The following is a 23130-nucleotide window of genomic DNA, read 5'->3' on the forward strand; positions in this document are numbered from 1 at the left end:
TTCGTACAGGTTTTCCATCATAAAATTATAACAGACATTTGTGTGCTTATATATTTGCTCTCATCTATTATTCAAATTCTAAGGATAAGAATGAATAGATTAAAAGGGATAAACTTTTAAAAAGCTTTTAGTGAATATTGGCAGATTATTTTCTAGAAAGAACATAAATTTTGAAATTAGTGTAAAGTGGCTATACTCCTTAGAGTGAGTATGCTGAGTTACAGTTTTGAAGGAGCGAGGGGAAAAGGATGAAGCATGGACAGGCATTTTAATTTTTTTTATAACTTCAGTAGGTATAATATACTCAAGTGTTCTCAAGCTCACAACACATTTTTCAGAAGTATAAGTGAGTGTGTAATGAAATCTCTTCCCACTCCCATCTTCTAGACACCCAGTACCTTTCCTGGGAAACGAGGTTACCTATTTTTTTTTGTACCTTCATAGGGAGATAATTTGTAGTGTACAGTATTTAAGCCAGTATTTTTCTCTCTGTCTTCTTTCCTTCCTTCCTCCCTTTTTTTTTTTTTTTAAAGAACTGATGTTGCCACATATCAAATACACTGTTCTACACAATGGTTTTTCACTTAATACATATTAGGTGAAACAGTCTACATTGCTACATATAAATATCATCTTTTCTTTTTTGATAAATAACTGCATGATCTTCCATAGTAGAATCATCATTTTACTTTCCCAGTTCTATTGATAGATACATAGTAAAGGTTAGAAACAATGTAATATAAAAAATTAGGAAATTAATAACAGAATATAAGCTGTGTATATAATATGCTACAATTCTTCTGGTTCAGATTATTTATTTGTTATTTGGAACATGTCCTATTGCTCTCCATTTATATGAAGAGAAAGGTTTTTCTCTAGTGAGATCTATTACATTGAATGGGCTTTGAGGGAGAGGTACCAATGTGGGAATTTTGGGTAGTTGAAAGGAGAGCACTGATAGGAAAAGAACTTCAAAATGAAAGGTGGTTACAAGTGAAAGAAAATTTGTTTCTTGTCATTGGACAGCCTATTCTTAGGAAACAAATTTTGCTTCACTGTTTATTGAGGATTCTGGTAGTAACAACTACCTGCATGCCAATGGAATATTCTGCCAATGTTTATTTAAGTAACACTGGATTTATCCTATGTGCCAAATAATGAACAAAAACCTAAAGATACAGATGTGCAAAAAAGCACTCAGTCCTCACCCTGAAGAATCTCACATTTGGAGTTTAGTAGATTAGCAGTTAAAAAAAATGAGGGGTATTGTTATAATTTTAGCATCTTGAAGGTGTGAACCTACATTAAATTGGTTGTAAAATGAAAACTTGGGTGTATGACTTGATATAACTTGTAAAATAGCAATCTTGCTAAACTTATGAGTATCAAATTTTAGACCAACCTGTCATTCAGTGCAGGTGATTCCTGTTTTAGGAAACAAAACTTACTATATCTTGATGTCATTGTTTAGGTTGTTTTCGTACTGGGGATTGAACCCAGGGGTTCTTTACCACGTCCCCAACGTTTTTAAAATATTTTATTTAGAGACAAGGTCTCACTGAATTGCTTAGGGCCTCAGCCTCCTGATCTGCTGGGATTACAGTTGTATACCAATATGCGTGGTGTGGTTTAGTGTTATAGTAAGATAAATGGACTTGGTTGCTACATCTACAAAATGAGGTATTTGTTTCCATAGCTAGGATAACTTTCAGTTCCTACTTTAATTATTTGATTTTCTGAGTGATATGGCAGATTTATATTCAAGAAACACTAAATATTTATCATATTGAACGTTTTTGGGATTTTGTACCCTGTTTTCCCTACCATCCTGGATACAGTTAACTGTAAATTGTCTATTCTCTTAAAATTTGTTGTTAAATCAGTTTCCCAAGTCAGCTAAGCAGATCTTTTATCTAGTACTTATGTAATTTATTTTATTTTGAACTTAAATGAGAGCCTTTTTGTATTAGTCCCCTCTGTTAAGTCTCATCTTGCCATTGGACAGTCTATTCTTAGTACTATTTTCTCCAATATCATTTAACATTATATTAGCTAATTCCATGGACTGTAGGAGACCAGAAAATGAAAGTATTGTAGAAAAAAATAGTGGTTGGGAATCCAGGGGTGCCTCCATTCTTCTGAGATATGGATAAATATAATTTATCTGTGAAAATAATATTTTTGTTCTGAAGTCCTAAATTTGGTGTCAAAGAATCATTTAGATTAGATTGCTCTTTGTTTTGACAAGCTCACTTTGACATTACTGCTGCAGGGTAACCCCAAGGGGGTTGAGTTGAGAAGAATCAATGAATGCTTGAGAGAGTAGGTAGTCAGGATTTTAGCATTGTCTACACAGATAAGCAGCATATTGAAAAAAGAAAAAGAATCTACACGATTCTTTAGCTGATGGAAGAGAGCCAAGAAAGAGGAAAGGTTTCCTTGAGAGAGGGGCGCAGCCTTGGGAGTGGAGAAAAGGGGGAAGGAAGATGACTCAGGAGAATGGCACAGAAGAATAGGTTAGATGATAGAAGAGATTAACGTTAGTACCTGAAAAGATTTGTTATACCTTCTGACTTTTCCTTTCACCTTTGCCAACAGTGGTGCAGTCTGCTTTTAACTGTAGCTCAGTGAACTGAATAAAGGACTTGTTTAGGTCTTTCATGTGTCTGTTGGTGCATATTTGTAATATGTGGGAATGCACTCACTGCAAAGTAAAGTATGATTATGCACTAGTGGTCAGGGCAAGGGATTCAGAGATTATCACCTGCAAAGTCAGAATGGTGGAAATATTGGATTGCTATCTTTGATCAGAGAAATCTTCATCCCTGTATTCCTTTTTAGCTGCTGAGCTACCAGCAAGAAGGAGCCTACAGTTTTATTTTGTTTTGTTAATCATGGTATTGGTGGAGTAATGCTGCATTTGGTTTTGAATATTTTGGCTTTTCATTAAAAGGTAAGCCTAGCAGAGGATTTTCTGGAGGCAGTTATATATGAATTTGGAGCACAGGTGAAAGGCCAGGAAGTTCAGAGATGTAGATTTGAGATGTAGTAAAGGGCTGAGAGCACAATAAATTCAGGAAGTGTAATGTCATGTCAACTAATAAAGGAAGGGTGTCACTGTGTTTCATATCCTAAGACATTATTTTGAAAAGAACATTGAATTCAGCTAGAAGGTCATCCTCAGAGAATTTCAGAGAGATGTTTCAGAAGAGTTTTGGATTGGGGAGAATAAGTGATGGAAGGAGAGAGAGGGCAATTAGCAAGAGTTGGAAAAGGAAAGTGTTTTCATAAAAAGAGGGTAGATTGGGTAGACACTTTCACTTTAGGCCTGGGAAGACAAGGTTTTTGATGCACATTTTTTATTTCTTTGGCAAGGGTGATAGAAATGTCTGCTTCGTGTACTATACAAATCTCTCTGTCTCTTCACTTCTCTTGACAGGTGGGCTTGTGAATCAATCCTTGGTAGTCCTGAAGGTATAGAAGTAATAGTGCTTCCTTGTGTCACCTCCACACATTTTGAAATGAGATAACTATGGTCATCCTTTTCAACTTGGGATTTATCACTCTGATTTATTTTAATAATACAATAAAGATAACCCTAATAATGGTCCTGCTGTTTCTTTGTATAATTATCACATGCTAGGTGATAATTTATTTAACATGCTAGGTGTTTGGTTTCTGGTAGTCCTTCACATCACATCATCATCTACAGACTTTGAAAACTCTGATTTATTCTGCAATATTTGGAAATTTCATTGCTAGTATTTGGATTTCCTGGCAAGGGACTGATGCTTTTCTCTGAACATAAAAACTTTTGGTACTGAATGTAGTGAAATCTTTATTCCAATCAGTTATACATGACAGTAAGAAAGCTTTTCTATTCATTGTACACAAATAGAGCAGAATTTTTTACTTCTCTGATTGTACATGAAGTACGGTCATACCATTCGTGCAATCATACATATACCTAGGGTAATGATGGCCGTCTCATTTCACCATCTTTCCTACCCCTTTCCCCCTTCCCCCCTCCCCTTGACCCATTCAAAGTTCCTTCATTCATCTTATGCCCTCCACCCCCCAATTATAGATTAGCATCCACTTACCAGAGAAACATTTGGCCCCTGTTTTTTTGGTATTTGCTTATTTCACTTAGCATGATGTTCTCCAGCTCCATCCATTTACCTGCAAATGCCATAATTTTATTCTCTTTTAATGCCGAGTAATATTCCATTGTATTTCTTTATCCACTCATCTATTGAAGGGAATCTAGATTGATTCCACAGGTTAGCAATTGTGAATTGTGCTGCTATAAAATGCTGTTTTTAAGTCCTTTGGGTATATACCAAGGGGTAGGATAGCTGGGTCAAATGGTGGTTCCATTCCAAGTTTTCTAAGGAATATCAATACTGTTTTCTAGATTGGTTGTATCAGTTTGCAGTCCCATCAGCAATGTATGAGTGTATGCAGACCTTTTAATAAGGTCTTAAGTCTTGAGACTTTAACTTAAGTTGAATTTTAGTTGCAGAAGAGCTACCAATACAGACTTAATTATAAAGTGATGGTTAAATGAATAACACCTTCTGTGCATAGCCAAATTTGCACATGGATAAGTTGCTACAGCTCCTTCTGTCTTGCCTGTCTGTTGAGGAAACTGGAGTTTCCCTTTGATCTTTATTGTGAGGTGTATCCAGATTTCAAAAATGCTGAAGTATGAGGAAATGTGCATCTCAGAATTAAGAAAGCCATGTCTACTGGTAGAAATTGGAGCATAGAAGTAAAATTGGGCAGTATAGTATAAAGGTATGAGGTAAGGAATTGAATTCTAGGGGTCTAAGGAGGAAACTGTCCTTGATCTACCAGGGAGCCTTTAAAGTTTAGAGTTACTTAGTATAGGGATATCAGGACAGAAAGTATTCACATGTATTTCATTCGTGTTCATGATGATAATCCACTGGGAATTCACATCCACCTATAATATGCATAGAATATCATTATAGATCATTTTGGAAGTCAAGTTTTGTTTTCCTCATTCGTAATACAACAAAATTGAATTACAGCTAATTGATCTTCAAGGTTTCATGTGATTCTCTCAATCTAGTTTTCTACAGTGGAATTTTAGGTACCACTTTTTTGAAGAAGTATTTTATTGTTGGTGGGTTTTTATCATATGGTAATTCTGTGTATTTACATAATAATTTATATTAGTTTCAAAGTGTGTTAATGTATAGTATTTCATTTGGTGATCTCAATAAGATGATGAACTAGGTTATGAAGGTATGTTCATTTTGCTGATGAAATGAAACCATTATGTTTAACATCTTGGATAGTTATTTAAACTTGGTGAACTTACTTGGATTCTAACCATTAAGGATGAAATCCTGCAACTGAGAGAAAACAAATAAAAAACCCAAAACAAAGCCACCCTCAAAACAAACAAAAACAACCCAGTCAGAATTTCTTGCTTATAAGTATCCACCTAGCAGATTGTACATATTCTCCAAGTTCCAGCTTGAATGCCCTGTGCTGCTTTTCTTGATACATTTTCTACCTCAGCAGAATTGAAGTACTTTATTTTCCTTTGTACTCTGAGTTTTAATGATCTATTTAGTGCTTTACTCATCCATCCCAATGAACTACTTAAGTGCAGATAACTTTGTTGTCCATCCCTATACCCCATGTTAGCTCATGTAGTTCCTGGCACTTAGAGATGCTCAATGAATAATTGCTGAAATAATGAAAAAGTCAAATTGGTGATGGTGTTGCACAGTGGGAAAGTGAAGTTTGGCTCTGGGTATGGTAGGAAGGAGACATCATTTTACATTTCTTTTAGATGAAATATTGCTCTATGCATGCATTTAAAAATTAAAACAAAAACCTAGTTTAATAATAAAAGATTGAGGTGTAGCCAGGGGTCAAGATCTTTTAGTAAAATTAATTTGAATTTTTAAGAAATGGGTATTAAAGTTCATGTGTTCTTGGAAATCTTTAAATTCCTGTTTTAATTTTTCTCTAAACTGTTTTGCCATGTCACATAACAATAATTTTGTATTTAATTGAGAGTGGCAAAACAGAATTTTAAAATTCCCTGAAGTAATCAATTTGTGTTGTATGATGTTTATGTTTGTCTAGTGACCTGTTCTTATTGAAAGAGTAGTTAAGAGAAGCACTTTTTTCAGTGCACTTTTTCATGTTTACCATAATATAATGATTTCTTTGAAAGAAAAAGTACTGAATGTATTTTTCATGATGTTACGTAAATTGTATAGACATGAAACTAGATACAACCCCTTACGTTTCTGTCTCATTTACCACTATAAATCATATCTACAAATTAAATACAAAGACAACTATAAAAAAACTCAAGTTAATTGACAGATGATGTTTAGGTTTCACAGTAGAAAATGAATAGCCTTGGGTCTGATTCCACTTTAAATCTGTTTCAGTATTTTAACTTCAGTGATAATAAAAGCTGCAAGTGCCTTTTCTCATCAGTAATGTTGTGTAAGATGATACTAATGACTTCAGGGCTTTGTTGGTAAGTTCAGAATAATGAGATTTGATACCTAACCAAAACACTTGCCAGCAAACATTCCTTAAAATAGCAGTTTTAATGAGATCTCAGCTGTTTTGTTCACTGGTATATAAGGTTAACAATATTATATTATTGAAATCTTCATTAAATGGTTTTCTAAACCAATTAATTATTGCCAGAAATGACAATAGAGAAATGTCATCCTATACTTAGAATCACGTTCACTACTAATGAACTTTTGCTGATTGAACTACAAAGTTAAGAATCATGTAAGATTTCCATATATTATAGTGCATACATAGTATTGGCTATTAGGCTTTTGGATTTTGGTTATCCTGTGCCTATATTGCCAGATGCTTCTATGATTCAAATTCCCTATATTTTTTATTGTTACAATCATTGTGAAATTTTTCTCTGTGTAAAGTTTGTCACAAAGACATTTGACCCAAATGAGATCTTCACACAGCTACAGAAGCAACGGTAAAAGCTTAGTGACAGTGCTTGTTTAGCCAGTGGCTATTTATGATCCAGAACATCCAGAATGTTTATTATTTTTTTTAGATTATCTTTGAAATGAAAATATTTTTTTAAATGTGCACACAACTCTTAATCTCCTTTTCCCATTATGTTTGTGACCTCTTGAATCCAAAACATTGTTTTAGCAAATATTTTTCTGATCCTTACCTAGGGATCCAGAATTGAAAGACATGAATAACAACAAAATATGGCCCTTCTTAAGGTAATGAGAGGCACTTTAACAGCAAACTATAAATAGATTGATTTGCACTCATCTTCAAGGTATGCAGAGGAATGTGGGAACATATTGAAAGGATCTACCAGTTATCTGAAGGCAAGAGGTATAGAGCATATTTGGAGAATATCTTGTTTGAATAGAATCTTAAGGATGAGAGACAGAAGAGAGGGGTTTAAACTTGGTTGAGAGAGTACGTGTAAAGATCAAGGTCAAGAACTAGTGATCATCGTAATAGTTAAGAGTTTTACCCTATTAAGTTTTGATTGTTAGACAAAGTATTTATTTAGCTCTTTTTTACACAAGGGCAGCCATGGTGGTCTTTGAATACTAGAAGCTATTCATGACCGTGTTTTAGATGTAGCAGTTACCACGTTGTATTATAATTTTGTCCTCCAGTAGTCATTGGAACTCTTTGAGGACTACAGCTGTGAGTTATTAATTTTTTGTACTAAGCTTTTGGTAGAGTAACCAGTAAAGGTAATAATTAGACTGCATAGGTGTGGGAAGCCCTCGCTGAATGACTGGCATTCTCCTTCCCGGGATTGGAGAGCTCTGTCGGTTACTTTCATAGGGACCTGGATATTGCCCCATCCTCGAAGTAGCAGAATGTGTCTTCAGACATAGGCGTGTCTTTCTGCAGCCCCATGGGTCGAATTTCTCTCACCTGTCCTTGTAACCCTGCCCCTCCTGACCTTTTTTGGATGGAACTTTCTAAGAATGAAGGTCCACCCAATAAAAGCTCACTTCCGAACGTGCTCTCTCTCTCTTGCCAGCCTCTCGTGACTTTCCTCACTCTCCCATTTGGGGAGCTTGAGGCCGAGAGCAGAGGAGCCATCTTGAAGCTTGATTTAAAGTGTGTGCCTGTGTTTTATTTGGTGTCCCAGGAAATTTACACAAGCGACTTTAAGTTCAGCTGTCCATGCTGGCTCAGGGTGGCAGGTGGCGCCCGAATAGGGACCGCTCATAGGTGAATTTCCAGGTTGATTGAGAGTGCACTACAGATATTTAGTGGACAGTGAATTTTTTGAAGGGTAACGGAGGAAGCAGAAAGTTTTAGAGCCAAGAATGTTAAAGAATTATCATGGGCAGTTCCATGTCTTCAATTAAAGAATTGTATTTAACAATTCTGGAGACGATAATCACCCAGAGAGGAAAACAAGTGAAAAGGAGCTAGCTAGCCCAGTTCCTAAAAATGGTTAGCAAGGTGTGCCCATGGTTTTGTCAGCAAGATTTACTGAGTTTATGAACTTGGGAGAAACTAGATAGGAAACTATATAAAGGGTGTCTCTCTGCCAAGCTGTCTAGAACTATAATAGAGAGTGTTCAGAGGGTCTGGACTGCGTTAGAAATGTGTGTCTTTTTGATGACCTAGATCAAGACGAATGGTATCCCGAGGACCTCTTAAAAGGACTTCAAAGGCAATTAGGAGTTTGGAGCAAGAGGCTGCTTTGAAAAGGTTTTCTCTTTCCCTGCCGGGATTGAGGGTGGAATCACTTTTCACTCACAACTGCAGCTTGGGAGTCATAGACAAGCTGCCTTGAGGCAAGACCTAAAATCAAAAGCTCAGTCTCCATTGAGCCAGGCAGACTCAGCAGCTCAGAGGAGCACCAAAGGGCGTGTTTCAGAGAGGAGACTAGTCCCAACTGGATTTCTGTGAGGCAAATTCAAAATGGAGAGGAACAAAATGGACTGGAAGTAGATGAAAAAGAGTCACAGTCTGAGGGCACTCAATCCATAGATGAGGAAGAAATAGAGGAAGGTTATGCTAGATTATGTTTAGCTGGGCCAGCACCTGCCATCCAAATTCGACCACTCTCCTCTGGGAGAATAAGGTTCAGTCATTTCTCTGAACTGGCAGTTGCCATGTTCATGCCGTTATAATGTGGCCTTAGAAGAGTACAGAAAGTGGAGGAAAACATTACAGGTTTTCAGCTTTTTCCAGATTCATGATCAGAAAAACCAGTGTGTTTGTGTGCATGCTGTAGTTCCCTTTAAAACTCTAAAAGAACTCAAATAACGCTTGTGGTACCTATGGCTGTAACTTGCCATTTGTTTAAAGCCTGGTCAGTTCGTTGTATCAAGAGCCTTTACCTCCAAATGACTGGATCTCAATGGCAAAGGCTTGTCTCTCTGGGGGTGACTACCTCTTCTAGCAGTCCCACTGGACCGATTTGTACCGATCGGGCTGAGAGAAACAGGAGACGAAATCTTGAAGCTCCCTTACAAATGTTAACAGAACTGGAGAATTTGCGGACCCAGAGAGACAGTTAAACTATGATTTAGCAATTCATGATCAGATTACTGCATGTGCCACAAAAGCTTGGCTGAAAATTTCTTCCCAAGATCAATAAGATAAACAGGGCTCAAAGAACAATTCTTCGATTTCGTAACATGCCTGTACCAGGCAGCTAACAGATCAATCAAGGATTCGCATGCTTCCCAATTAAACAGCTAGCATTTGAAAATGCCAATAAAGTTTGTCAGGACATCCTCTGACCTCATCAGAAAAAAGGGACAGTCTCAGAATTTATTTGCCTTTGTGTGGAAGTTGGCCCCACACAATTACAAGGTTTTACGCTTACTGCTGCTTTAAAGCAGGTACTTCAGCCTGAATCCCAGAGATGCCATTCTAGCCGGTAGTATTTTAATTGTGGGAGGACCAGACATTGGGCGCAAGACTGTGAATCTCAGCATAACAGGACAGAAGCATTTCCCAGTTCATGCCAGCAGCATTACAGAACAAAATGCCACATGGCAAGGGGGAATGGAACTGATATGGTGGCGGCCCGCCTCCATTTTTGCCTTCACTTCCGCCTCCTTTGGTGCCAAAAACCAGAAGTCAGGGCCTTCCCCAGGCCCACCAAATAAAGGGCAGAGGAGGAGCTAGAGTCTCAGGCTTTGATGTCATCACAACTGACCAGGGTGGATCATCCCTATTATCGGTCAGCTCCACCCATACTGTACTTTTACGACCAGCCATGGTAATAGATTTAGCACCTGAAATGGGATCACAGCGAGTTCCTACTGGAGTCTGTGGGCCATTATCCCCAGGTACTGTAGGCCTAATTTGGGGATGAAATAATTTTAAAGAGCAATCCAGGTAATACCAAGAGTTGTTGATCCAGATTTTAGAGATGAGCTAACAATCACTGTAAAATCAGAATATGCTATTAGGCTCTCTACTGAAGACTGCTAACACAATTAGTACTTTTACCCTGTCGTTCCGTGGACAGCCCACTTAAAACCTTAACTTCTGGGTCCCCGCATTGAGCGTATTGGGCTTAATTAGTCCAGCAGGAGCGCCCCCTACTGGAACTTAAAATCAATCATAAAAAATTTCGAGGAATCTTAGATACTGGAGTAGATAAATCTGTTTTATCTCACTGATTTTGGCCTAAAACCTGGCCTTTACCTGCTGCGCCAGCCAATTTAGAAGGCAGGACCGATTTCTCAGCCTGCCCAGAGTGCCCAGTATCTTCGCTAGGAAGACGGAGATGGAAATACTGGAATTTTTAAGCCTTATGTTTTGGACACACTAATTGAAGGACATACAATCCATCCTCAAACTTATGAGGAAGAGATATCCTAAGCAGTTTAGCATTATTATTAGAAACTCCAAATTCTATCAGGTTATTTAAATAACTTAATCAAGGGTCTACTCCTAGGGAAATTGAGAGAAACTTACAGAACAAATACCTACAGATTAATTAATGCACCCAGCCAAAATTTTTGGTAGGGGCCCTGACCTTTTCCCTGACCCAAAAGACAACAGAAAAAGTCAATTGGCTCACGGAAGAGCCAATCTGGGTTAGTTAGTGGCCCCTAACAGGGAAAAAAACTTAAAATAGCCCGTATGTTAATTGAGGAACAGCTTCAAGCTGGTCATTTAGAGCCTATGGTCAGCCCTTGGAACACACCCATCTTTGTAATTAAGAAAAAATCTGGCAATTGGAGATTATTAGAGCTATTGACCATGTTATAGAGCCCATGGGAGCATTACAATTTGGGCTTCCTTCTCTAACAGGTAACTCTTTAAATTATTATTATTTTTTAATATTTATTTATTTTTAGTTTTTGGCGGACACAATGTCTTTGTTTGTATGTGGTGCTGAGGATCGAACCCAGGCCGCACGCATGCCAGGCGAGCGCGCTACCGCTTGAGCTACATCCCTAGCCCCTAACTCTTTAAATTATAATTTGATAGTAGTAGATCTAAAAGATTGTTTTTTCTCTATAGCTTTGCACCCAAATGACTGTAAAAAGTTTGCCTTGAGTGTCCTGGCAATTAATTTTAAAGAACCAGTCAAAAGGTATTGCTGGAAAGTGTTGCCTCAGGGAATGTGTAACAGTCCTACCCTGTATCAAAATTTTGTGGCACAGGCTATCGCGCCTGTGAGGAAAAAATTCCCTGATGTATATATTATTCATTTTATGGATGACATACTTTTAGCTCGTGCTAATTCAAATGTACTTTAAAAAACTTTTGCCCAATTAGAGACTTTACTCACAGCAATGGGTTTGTGCATTGTACCTCAGAAGGTGTAACAGATATCTCCTTTTCAATATTTAGGTCATGTAATTGAAGGACATACAATCTGTCCTCAAAACTTACAAATAAGAGTCAAGGAGTTACACACCCTTAATGATTTTCAAAAATTATTAGGAGCTGTTAATTGGCTGAGGCCATCTTTAAAGCTAACTACTTCAGATTTAAGTCCTTTATTCTAGATATTATAGGGAGATCCTTCTCCAACTTCTCATCAGCTCATAGCAGAGGTGAGAGCGGCTTTAAGGGAAGTTGAAATTGCTATTAAAAATGTTCAACTTACTAGAATTAATCCACAAGAACCTATATGTTTATTGATATTTCCAACTGTTCATGCTCCTACAGGGGTGATACAGCAAACATTGGGAATTATTGAGTGGATTCATTTAGCCCACTCTCCTCAAAACTCATTAACTCCTTTTTATGATTTTATTGCTCAATTAGTGATAAAGGGCAGAACAAGAGTTTTACAACTAGTTGGATCAGAACCTAATGTTATAATCATTCCACTTTCTGCTTAACAGAATGATTGGCTCTTTCAAACTTCTAATTTATGGCAAGTAGCTTTTGCTGATTTTCCTGGTCAGATAGAGAGTCATTATCCTCATGATAAAATTATTCAATTTGCATTAATAATGCCATTCATTTTTCCAAGGATTGTATGTGCTTAACCAATAAATGGTGCACTGACAGTAATCACTGATGCTCAAGTTCAGGTAAAGCAGGTTTTTATAGTCATGTTCATCAGAGGTAATACAAACCTCATATGCTTCTGCCCAGTGAGCAGAACTACAAGCTCTCATTTGTGCTTTAAGTTATTTTACAAATGAGCCCATTAATATTTATTCTGACAGCTTATATGCAGTTGGAAAATATTGAAACTTCAATTATTGTATATACATCATCACAAGAGTTACTCAATTTGTTTCATATCCTACAGAGGACAGTGCAAATGCGAAAGCACCCATGTTTTTATAGGCCACATATGGGCCCTCACTAATCTTTCAGGGCCTCTAACATCAGGTAATGATAATATTAATAACTTAGTTGCTGTTTGTCAGCAAATGTCTTTATATGACTGGGCACAAGCTTTGCATTCTTTACATCATCAAAATGCTTCTAGCTTACGTAAAAAATTTACCAGAGAACAAGCACATCAAATTGTACATCATGGCCTCCAGTATATTTTATATGCTCCATCTTTAAATCCCTGTGGATTAAAACCAAATCAATTATGACAAATGGATATAACTCACATTCCTCAATTTGGTAAACAATGCTATGTTCATGTAATTGTACATACTTATCCTAGATTTATCTTTGCTTCAGCCTATACAAAAGAAAATATTCAACATGTTATTTCTTATTGTTTAGCTGCTTTTTCAGCATTAGGATGTCCTTTACAGATTAAAACTGATACTGCATCAGTTTATGTAAGCTTCTTTTCAACAATTTTGCCAAGAGTTTCAGATTAATCATAAAACAGGTATTCCTTATAATCTTCAAGTTCAAGCCATTGTAGAATGAGCTCATTTATCTACAATTACAAAAACTAAAAGGGGGAGATAGGATTATGACTCCCCAAAATAACCTCAATCATGTTCTGTTTCTTTAAAATTTTCTAAATTGTGACTCAGATCACACTGCAGCTAGCAACACATGTCTTCCATAGCAACAGGCCCTTTAGACCGAGTTTGGTGGAAGGACTTACAGACTGGTCAATGGAAAGGACCAGATCCAATGATTATGTAGGGCAGAGGTCATGCTTGTATTTTTCCAGAAGGTGCTTTTCATCCTATTTGGGTACCTGAATGTGCTGCCAGGCATAGAGGACTTAGAACCAAGATTCAAAGGACTGAAGATCCACCCAGAGAAGACTTCCCTCAAAAAGAAGAAACCTCAAAAGAAGAGAAGAAGAGTGATGACCCTGAGAAACCGAATGAGGAAGCTAATCTCGTGGAAGGACCTGAAGAAATTGATGCTGTGGGCTACACGAATGATTCAACAGCAAGGGAAAGTTAAAATTCCAACAATGATGCTTGCTGCAGTAATAGCTTTATTGAGCTGTCAAGTAAAAGGGAATCAGGGAGAGAATTATTGAACATATTTTCCAGATCCACCTCTAGTACACTCAGTATTGTGGACTGGAGAATCCATCCCGGTATTTACTAATGACTCACGGGAGGATTTACAGACATTCATATTACTCTCAATCATGTGACTGGATTTAATTATTCTGGCTATAGTGCCCAATTACCTTTGTGTTGGTCCCACAATAAACATGCTGGCTGTCTAAAAGTATCATTTGAGGAAAAGACAGCAATTGGGAGACCTAGACCAACTAATCGTACTGGTAATGGAGATGTAAAACCTTTTATCAGATAAGTTATTAAAATGGGACTTTCTCATAACAAACCAGTAATCTCAGCAGAACGTCCATGAATACCTCATTCCTCCTAACCATTCTGCGATAGAAATTGGCACCTTTCCTAAGTGGATGGATTGTATAAATACTTTTCCAGGAAAACATAAGGTGTCTAGAAATAGTGGGTATATTTTGGACTGGTCTCCTAAAATTGAAAAACGGCAGTTGTGCAAAAGTATTGCCGTAATGACGCCTGGAGGATTTGTTAGCAACATCTTGACCTTCATTGAAGGTGGCATTCAGAAAGATGTTTGGCGCTTAATTGCTGCTTCAGGATTCTTAGATTTTACTAACAGACCTTTACCAGATTTTGTAGGCAAGAACTATAAGGAAGGTTCTTGCTATGGCTTAGAGCCTGTGTTCAATCTCCTTAGGTTTTAATTACTGGAAATATAAAATTTGAATGGAAAGATGATAGATATCTTGTAACATGTAGTAAATGTAATTTAACTGTATCACCAGATATAATAGAGAAAAGAGAATGCCAATATTCCATCAGCCCTCTTTTGTCTTATTGCCAGCTAATATTTCAGAGGCATGGTAAGCTGATACTGGTTTTCAAGTCTTACAACAGCTAGTGAGACCTAAACGTGCTCTTGGACTCATAATAGTGGGAGTTGTTGCCTTGGTTTCTTTTTTTGCTTTAACGGTCACAGCTTTGGTGGCCATATCCCAAAATATTCAACATGCAAATTTTCTTAATAATTTGGCTCAGAATACTGAGCCAAATAAATATTGATGAAAGTATTGAGACTAAGCTAAGTGCCTTAGAGGCTACTGTCATAAATATTGGTAATGAACTTTCGGCTTTGAAATTCAAGGAAAGACTTAAATGTCACGCTAGCTGTAAGTATGTATGTGTTACTGCTGCCAAATACAGGGCTTCCCAATGAGATTGGGAGAAGGTTAAAAACCATTTGTTGGGTATTTGGCAAAATAATAATAACAGCTTGGATCTTTTGGAGCTCCATCATCATATTCAAAATATATAAAAAAGCAAGATTGATTTTTCGGATCCTACTTCTTTCGCCGATCAAATATTAAACGGCTCTAACCCTGGAAACACTTTTAAACATTTTTCATGGTATATTCTTGTATTGTTCTCTTTGCTATTAATTCTCTTTGGTAGGATGGTGAGCCTTCAAAGCAAGGATTCGGGGACTCAAAAAAGTGACCCATCATCTGCTTTTTCAAAGAAAAAAGTGGGGATATGTTGGAAGCCCTCCTTGAATGACTGGCATTCTCCTTCCCGGGATCGGAGAGACTCTGTTGATGACTTTCATAGTGACCTAGATATTGCCCCAATCCTTGAAGTAGCAGAATGTGTCTTCAGACATAGGCGTGCCTTTCTGCAGTCCCATGGGTCGAATTACTCTCACCTGTCCTTGTAACCCTGCCCTTCCTGACCTTTTTTGGATGGAACTTTCTAAGAATGAGGGTCCCCCCAATAAAAGCTCATCCGAACATGCTCTCTGTCTCTCTCACCAGCCTCTCGTGACTTTCCTCACTCTCCCATTTGGGGAGCTTGAGGCCGAGAGCGGAGGAGCCGACCTGAAGCTTGATTTAAAAGTAAAGTGTGTGTCTGTGTTTTATTTGGTGACCCAAGAAATTCACACGAGCGACCTTAAGTTCAGCTGCTTGCACTGGTTGAGGGCAGCACTTAGGTTGAATATCTACTTGTGAGCAAGGAGGAGTCGGGAGAAGATGATAACAGTATTGGTGGTTTTAATCGTTTGTGGATAACAGATCCCTTTGTGAATTCTGTTGAAAGCTATAGACTTTCTGCTTGTAAATGCAAATATATACGATATTTGGTCTTATAGTTAATGGGATTTATATACTTCAGGAGCTGGACCATGAATTCCCAGCTCAGAATCCCTCCTTAGAAAATTATATCCAGAGACTTTATACTCACCAGCAAACATTATCATGAAAGTCAGCTGTCTCTTAGGTTATGATCGTGTCTCTTGTAGCCTTCTTGAGTTCCCTTCAGACTTGAGAAGACTTAAGTCAAATAGGTGTCTATGAAGAAAAAGAACTTTTTTTTTTATAATGATTATAGTAATACTGCTCTTGTCTGTAAAGGTAGTCGACAAGTGTGGTAATTATACCAGCAGTCAAGAAACAACTGCTTGAGGAGAACCTGTCATTCATGAGTTTGAATTTAGCAAGGCAGTTGGGAGTCCCAACTCGGACATTATGATTTGGTAGAAGGACTCACAGAACTCAGAAAAGTTATTATCATCATGGCTATGGTTTGTTACAGTGAATTGATATAGGTTAAAATTAGCAAAGGGGAAAGGCATCTAGGGTGCAGTCCAGGTTCCATGTGTCTATCATGGTAGAGTAGATGATAGAATAGACAAATGGCCTTCATTCTCTCAACAGTAACACAGGACAATGTGTGTAAAATGTTGCCAACCAAGGCAGCTCACCTGAGCTTCGATGGCCAGGGGTTTTATTGGAGGGTCTGTCATGTGGGTTTGTAGTCTGTGTGACTTGACTTCAGCTACTCAGATTTCACTGCCCTTCCAACTCCAACATCAAAGAGAGGTATTCACTATAAATCACATTGTTAGCATAAACTATCTGATCAAATTGGTACTGAAGGCCTCAGGCAAACAGAAGCATTGTTATCAGGGAGAATATTCCAGAGGCTAGGAAGCCCATCTCCCAGGAACCAGCCAAGGCTAGTCCTGAAGATAGGGCTTTGTTGGAAATGTGCAGGGTTTGAGCAGCTTGGGCCTGCTGAGTTAACTCCTATACTGTAAGTTAGTCATTCATTCAGGGAGTTAGCATTCTCCTGGCCTGCCTATCTGCCTAGCCAGTATATACCTGGTCTCATCTTAGATGGCCATTCCCCATATCTGGACTTTTTCTTTTCCCTTGCCAATGAGTATGAAGAAAGTTTGATTGGACTTAAGGACACATCTATGCCTTATAACTTCGTGAGAACATGGTGAGATGTAAGTGCCCAAGCATTGTTTGATGCTGTGTAATATGTATAGTGCTAGTTGATAGAGTTATAGAAATGATTAACAGATCTCTGGCTTCAAGGAATTTATAGTTTCATATGGGGAAGAAAAACAAATAGCAATTGTGGTAAGCAATGTGTATCTTGGGGAGCACTTAAGAGAGCATGATTTAGTGTGTGTAGGTGTCCGTGTATATGGGAAGGTGTTGATGGTAATTAGACTTCCCTAAAGGGGTCATTCCTGGAGTTGAGCTGTGAAGATTAAATAAACGTAAGTGGACATTGAACTAGTGTTTCTCCAGTTATTTATGTAATGAGGTTACCTGTAAGGGTGGAGCATATTTGAATTGTTGCTTGACTTTACTGAGAGAGAATACCCCCATTCTAGCTGGAAGATAAATGTCTTTCTCAGGGTTTACAAGAAGATGAATAAAGAGTATCTGACTCAATATGAATCTATTTCCATTATTCTATTACTATAAATCCACTGAAATGGCATTTCCAACCCACAGTGATGTTGGTTATTTCACACATTTGCTCCCCAGGGGGGATATATATGAATGCAGTTGGGGACTAAGAACAGGTATTTAAAATTCAAAAATTTTAAATTAAAAATTTAAATGCACTTTGTTTCAAATAAGAGGGCAATGTTTTATGAAATTTTGCTTAACATTTTTTATGTTTGATTAAACATAAACATTTTTAGAAAAAGCCTGGACCCAAACTTTATTTCCTTGGGCTTCTATGTGTATGTGGCTGTCAATAGACTTTGGAAGGTCTAAGGGCAAAAGGTTGTTTTTGAATAGTGCATTGAAATTATGTAATAAAAGATTGAGAATATAATAATAGTGTAAATGTCAAATAATTTTAAGCTGTTAATCTTGAGATTTATTTTCCTAATAGGATCTTGTTTTTTTTCCCCCCACAGCACTACAGTGTTTCTGCCACCTCTGTACAAAAGATAATTTTACCTGTGTGACAGATGGGCTTTGCTTTGTCTCTGTCACAGAGACCACAGACAAAGTTATACATAATAGCATGTGTATAGCTGAAATTGACCTAATTCCTCGAGATAGACCATTTGTATGTGCACCCTCTTCAAAAACTGGGTCTGTTACTACAACATATTGTTGCAATCAGGACCACTGCAATAAAATAGAGCTCCCAACTACTGGTAAGTTGTTGTATACTTTTTTTCTGGCTACTACTAAGAAAGCTCTTAAATTCTATGATTGCAGAGAAATTTCTTCAGAAACTGAAAGAGGTTATATAAATTGTCCCACACAAGTTGTTTTAAGGTAGAAGCAAGAAGTGACTTTTTCATAGTTGTAGTGTTGTAAGAATAGCCAAGATCCTGAATCCTGGATACATGTGTTGTTAGAGAAGATTGTTTCAGTGAGATTTGTTATGCCTAAAAGGGTAGTCTCTTAAAAGCAAATTCTGACACGTCCCAAAGTAGCAGTTTGTCCTCACAGTTTCCTCACCTTGTGCTCAGAATAATTTCTTCTTTGTATAATGCTCTTGCCTATAAAAGCAATAAACAGACGGTTAATGGGCAGGAATTGAGAATAGCACTTAATAGTCTAGATGTTTTCATTTTGTAATTTCACCTTGTTTTATGATCTTATGTATAAGTTAAGTGTACATGATTTCTAGATTTTTGGTATCACCCATAGTTTATATTTTAAAATGTCCTGGTAGAGTCAGCAATTTGAATATTTCATCAACTCTTAAGATTGGATTGATTTTGAAGTTTTGGGTTAAGATGGAACTTTGACTACATATATTTTAAACATTTTACCACTTTCCTCAAATTCCTTTGTAATAATCAAAGGAATATAAAAATGGGGGGGGGAACTTACATGAATGCTAGCAGAATTAATGGAAGAATGCCACTTACATGCCAACACTTGTGAGGAATTTCTTCATTTATAAACGAATGACACCAGACTAATGAAGAATGGACCTACCATATAATAAGGACATGAATGAAAGGACCTTTTTGCAAAATCCCACTGGAAACTTAAGCTGAGGGATTAGACTTCAGGGGCAAACTCCTTCCTTCTTTTAGGGAGCCTCTGGTTCCATTGCTTAAAGTCAGACCTCAGTGTTCACTTTTAACTCAGTTGGTCCAAGCTATACACTGATTAAAGTAGGAAACAAGGCTGCAGCTCAGAAGAAAGAGGGAGCCCTCCTCCTGGTTTTAGCAAGGTAGCGCAGCACCCTGTGATAGCACTGTCAGCCTATAATGTCTTTGTATAGGCACCTGCAATTCTAAAATGGCAAAGAAAGTGATAATTCCCAAATTTCCCATTTCCGTTGCTTGAACTTTGAACACCTGAATAGAAATTTAAAAAACCTTAGGTAATCATCTAATTTTTAATTCTAAATACTCACAAACTCCTCATTTCCAAATCAAAATAATCAAAGTAAAAAATTATCAAATGAAAAGGTGCAGTGGTTCAAATAAGTGGATTGAACTGGATAAGTTAGAATAGATGTAATCCTATGAAATAAGCTTCCAGTTGTTAGGGAAGAACTTTTAGACAGCCCAAGGTCTGTTTTTAGTTGTTCACTACAAAATGAGAACATCTCTTAGTTATTAAAAGATTGTTTTCAGAGAAAAGCTCAGTTGATGGATGCTTTTAAAAATGCAATATTGGGAGTGAACAGCAGACTGGATGCTGTGATTTTATAGTCGAGCTGGAGAAATTGTTACAATTCAGAGGAAAAAGACAGTTGGTGAGCAATTTAAGAGAGATAGGGAACAGTTCTAGGTGACACAGTATGCTTATTAGAATTCCCGAAAATGACGTGAGAGCAGAAAGAAGAGAGAAAAATATCAGGTAAGATTAATGAAAAAATAATTATTCAAACACAAATAATTTAAAAAGTATCATTTTCAAGAATGAAAAAATCTATAAGCATTTAGTGCATGTAAACACTGCTTACCCATAAAAGGAAAAAACTGTTTGGACTTTCTGCTTTTTTAAATATCAAGAAGGCAGTGGAACATTCTGTATTGATTGTCAGAATTCTTGAATAAGCCCAGATTTTTTTGTGTGTGTACAAAGGCAAGAGCCATCTTTGGATAATTATTAAATATATAAGGATCTAAATATTATTCCTAAAAGAAATTACTAGAAATAGTATTTGATATAAGAAATTAATCCAGTTGAAGATCTGAAGAATAGATAAGATGTGATATGAAAAGAAATGGTAGTGAGCAGTGAACCAGTCAGGCTCAGGATTCATGTGGTTCTGAAACAATGCAAAATGTTAATTATTGAGACAATAAATGATCTGGAATTTAAAGTTCAGATGGTTAAAATAGGGAAAAATATATATGTATATAAACCATTGAAAAAACAAAGGACATACTTGGCCTTAAAAAATTGTTGAAGCCAGCTCTGCATGCCTGTAATCCTAGCAGTGTGGGACGCTGAGGCAGGAGTTCAAAGCCAGCTTCAGCATTGTATCGAGGCCCTAAGCAACTTAGCCAAAATAAAGCATAAAAAAGGGCTGGAGATGTGGCTCAGTTATTAAGCACCCCTGAGTTTAATCCCTGGTATTAAAAAAAAAAATTATTATGTTGAAGACACTTGTACTAAAATGTCAACTATTTTGAGATGGTGAGGTGATCATTTTTTTTCACTTTTTTGTATTTATGCATTTTTTTCCCTCTGCTATCAGCATGTACTAGTCAAGCATGTACTAGACAAGCCAAAAACACTTTCGGGGGTTGGGAAATGGGCCTGAGGACGTAGCTCAGGGGTAGAACACTTGCCTTCCATACCCAAGGCCCTGGGTTCAATCCTGTACTGAGAAAAACAAACAAGCAAGCAAAAACATTCTAAAAGACAGAGTGCAAGTTGTTTTAGGTTATTGATTCCTTTACTAGTGATCTGAGGTGACAAATGGGGGAGATCCTAGGATTTTGGTGATGGCTGGCCTTGTGATTTAGATGATGGCTGGAGAATACAGGAAGAGTGAGAAGGTGTTGACAGTGCTTGAGATCATGAAAGGGGGTGGGAAGACAATGGGAGAAGACTGAATCTCTACTCCTGGATTTGAGCCTGATGAGCGGCTATGATGACCTAAGACTAAGTGGTGGCAGTAGCTAATTGTAGGAAATGAGGAGGGTGAGGAAAATGTAGTTGCTGCCTCTACATTGTTATTTGTTGTTGTTGATGTTTATTTCACTTGAGGCCCTTTTTCAGTAAAGCAGTCTCCTGGCCTTGGCCCCGTCGAGCTGGCAGCTGTCATTGCTGGACCGGTCTGCTTCGTCTGCATCTCACTCATGTTGATGGTCTATATCTGCCATAACCGTACTGTCATTCACCATCGAGTGCCAAATGAAGAGGATCCTTCATTAGATCGCCCTTTTATTTCAGAGGGTACTACATTAAAAGATTTAATTTATGATATGACAACATCAGGGTCTGGATCAGGTAATGTAATTGTTTCTCCTTTTTCCTAAAATGTCTTCTTTGCTATTGTTTTTTATTAGTTATATATAACATTAGTCTTTTAAAACTTAACTTGTGGGCTGGGAATGTGGCTCAAGTGGTAGTGCCCTCGCCTGGCATGCGCGGGGCGCTGGGTTCGATCCTTAGCACCACATAAAAATAAAATAAAGATGTTGTGTCCACTGAAAACTAAAAAATAAATATTAAAAAAATAATTCTCTCTCTCTCAAAAAAAAGACTTTTATTTATTACATGGCTAAGCCATTTTCCTTGGTTTGTTAAAACAAATAGTATTTCTAGGGCAAACAGTATTTCTAGGTTTTTAATTTTTTTTTAATTTTTTAGTACCAGAGATTGAACCCAGAGGTACTTAACCACTGAGCCACATCTCCAGCTTTTTTTTATGTTTTATTTAGAGAGAGGGTATCGTTAAGTTGCCTAGGACCTCACTAAATCTCTGAGACTGGCTTTGAACTCACAATCCTCCTACTTTGGTAGTCAGCACTCCCCATCCATCGCCCCCTAGCCATTGAGATTACAGCCAAGTGCCAACATGCAGCTAGTATTCCAGATTTGATCCTATGTAAAGCCTATATAAAGACCTTTAAGCTTGTTCTTACTGTGGGTAGTTTAATATAAACAAATTGGAGCTTGCTTTTACTGTTTAAACAAGACAGTAAGACAGCTCCACAATTGTATAACTTCTAAAGCATTCTCGCTATATAATCTCATTTGCTTCTCATTACTATGTGAGATAGAAAGGATAGGGACAACTGTACTACAGATAATGCTAAAGTTCAAAGATGTTTAAATGATCAGCTCCTTATTCTATTCAGGACTATTTGGCAGCTTTAGTTTTGTATTTGAAAGTAGGCATGACTAAACTTGGTACGTGCTTGAAAGTAGGAAGGTTATTTGCTATTTTAACAATAGATGAAATTGCTGTTCTTTAACTCAGTTCTGGTTTTTTCATTAAACTAATGAATTTTAAGTCTTTTTTTCCCCCAGAAGAATGTCTAACCACCTTGTATACTTAATATGCTTTATGGATCCATGACCCTTGTCATGTTTGCTTTTATCAGGTTGTTTTGGTTGATTTTTGTGGGATAAGAAATTGCCAGAATCATCCTGAGGTAGATTTTAAAAATACTTTACTTTTAAAGGGATGGGGAATTATTTTTTACCTTTTCTTACTCATGGTTTGGAAGGAGACTGAGAGAGGAACACCCCTATACCCTACAATTTTGGATTTTAATACTTGGTGAGGAATCAATAGATCTAGATTGCAGTAGAAGATTTGTCATTGATTGGCTCTATGACCTTGGTTAAACCATCTATTTTTTCTTTAGGCTTCTGTTTCCTCATCAGAAATATGAAACATATGCCATTGATAAAAATACTTAAACTATTTTTTAGGACTTTTAAATGTG

The 23130-nt window shown here is 37.2% G+C and overlaps 1 protein-coding gene across 2 annotated transcripts in view; it reads left to right on the plus strand.

Moving 5' to 3' along the window:
- Window positions 1–23130, plus strand: part of Tgfbr1 (transforming growth factor beta receptor 1) — a 55298-nt gene that overhangs the window by 12990 nt on the left and 19178 nt on the right. Inside the window, exons 2-3 of one of the 2 annotated variants that reach the window (XM_078047874.1) lie at window positions 18160–18405; window positions 21440–21682. In XM_078047874.1, coding sequence (XP_077904000.1) covers window positions 18160–18405; window positions 21440–21682 — 489 coding nt within the window. The remainder of the gene's footprint in view (window positions 1–18159; window positions 18406–21439; window positions 21683–23130) is intronic. The other variant, XM_078047875.1, reaches the window with a different exon arrangement.

The sequence above is a fragment of the Ictidomys tridecemlineatus genome, chromosome 4 (assembly GCF_052094955.1).
Source record: "Ictidomys tridecemlineatus isolate mIctTri1 chromosome 4, mIctTri1.hap1, whole genome shotgun sequence".
In the NCBI taxonomy this organism is placed as follows: Eukaryota; Metazoa; Chordata; class Mammalia; order Rodentia; family Sciuridae; genus Ictidomys; species Ictidomys tridecemlineatus.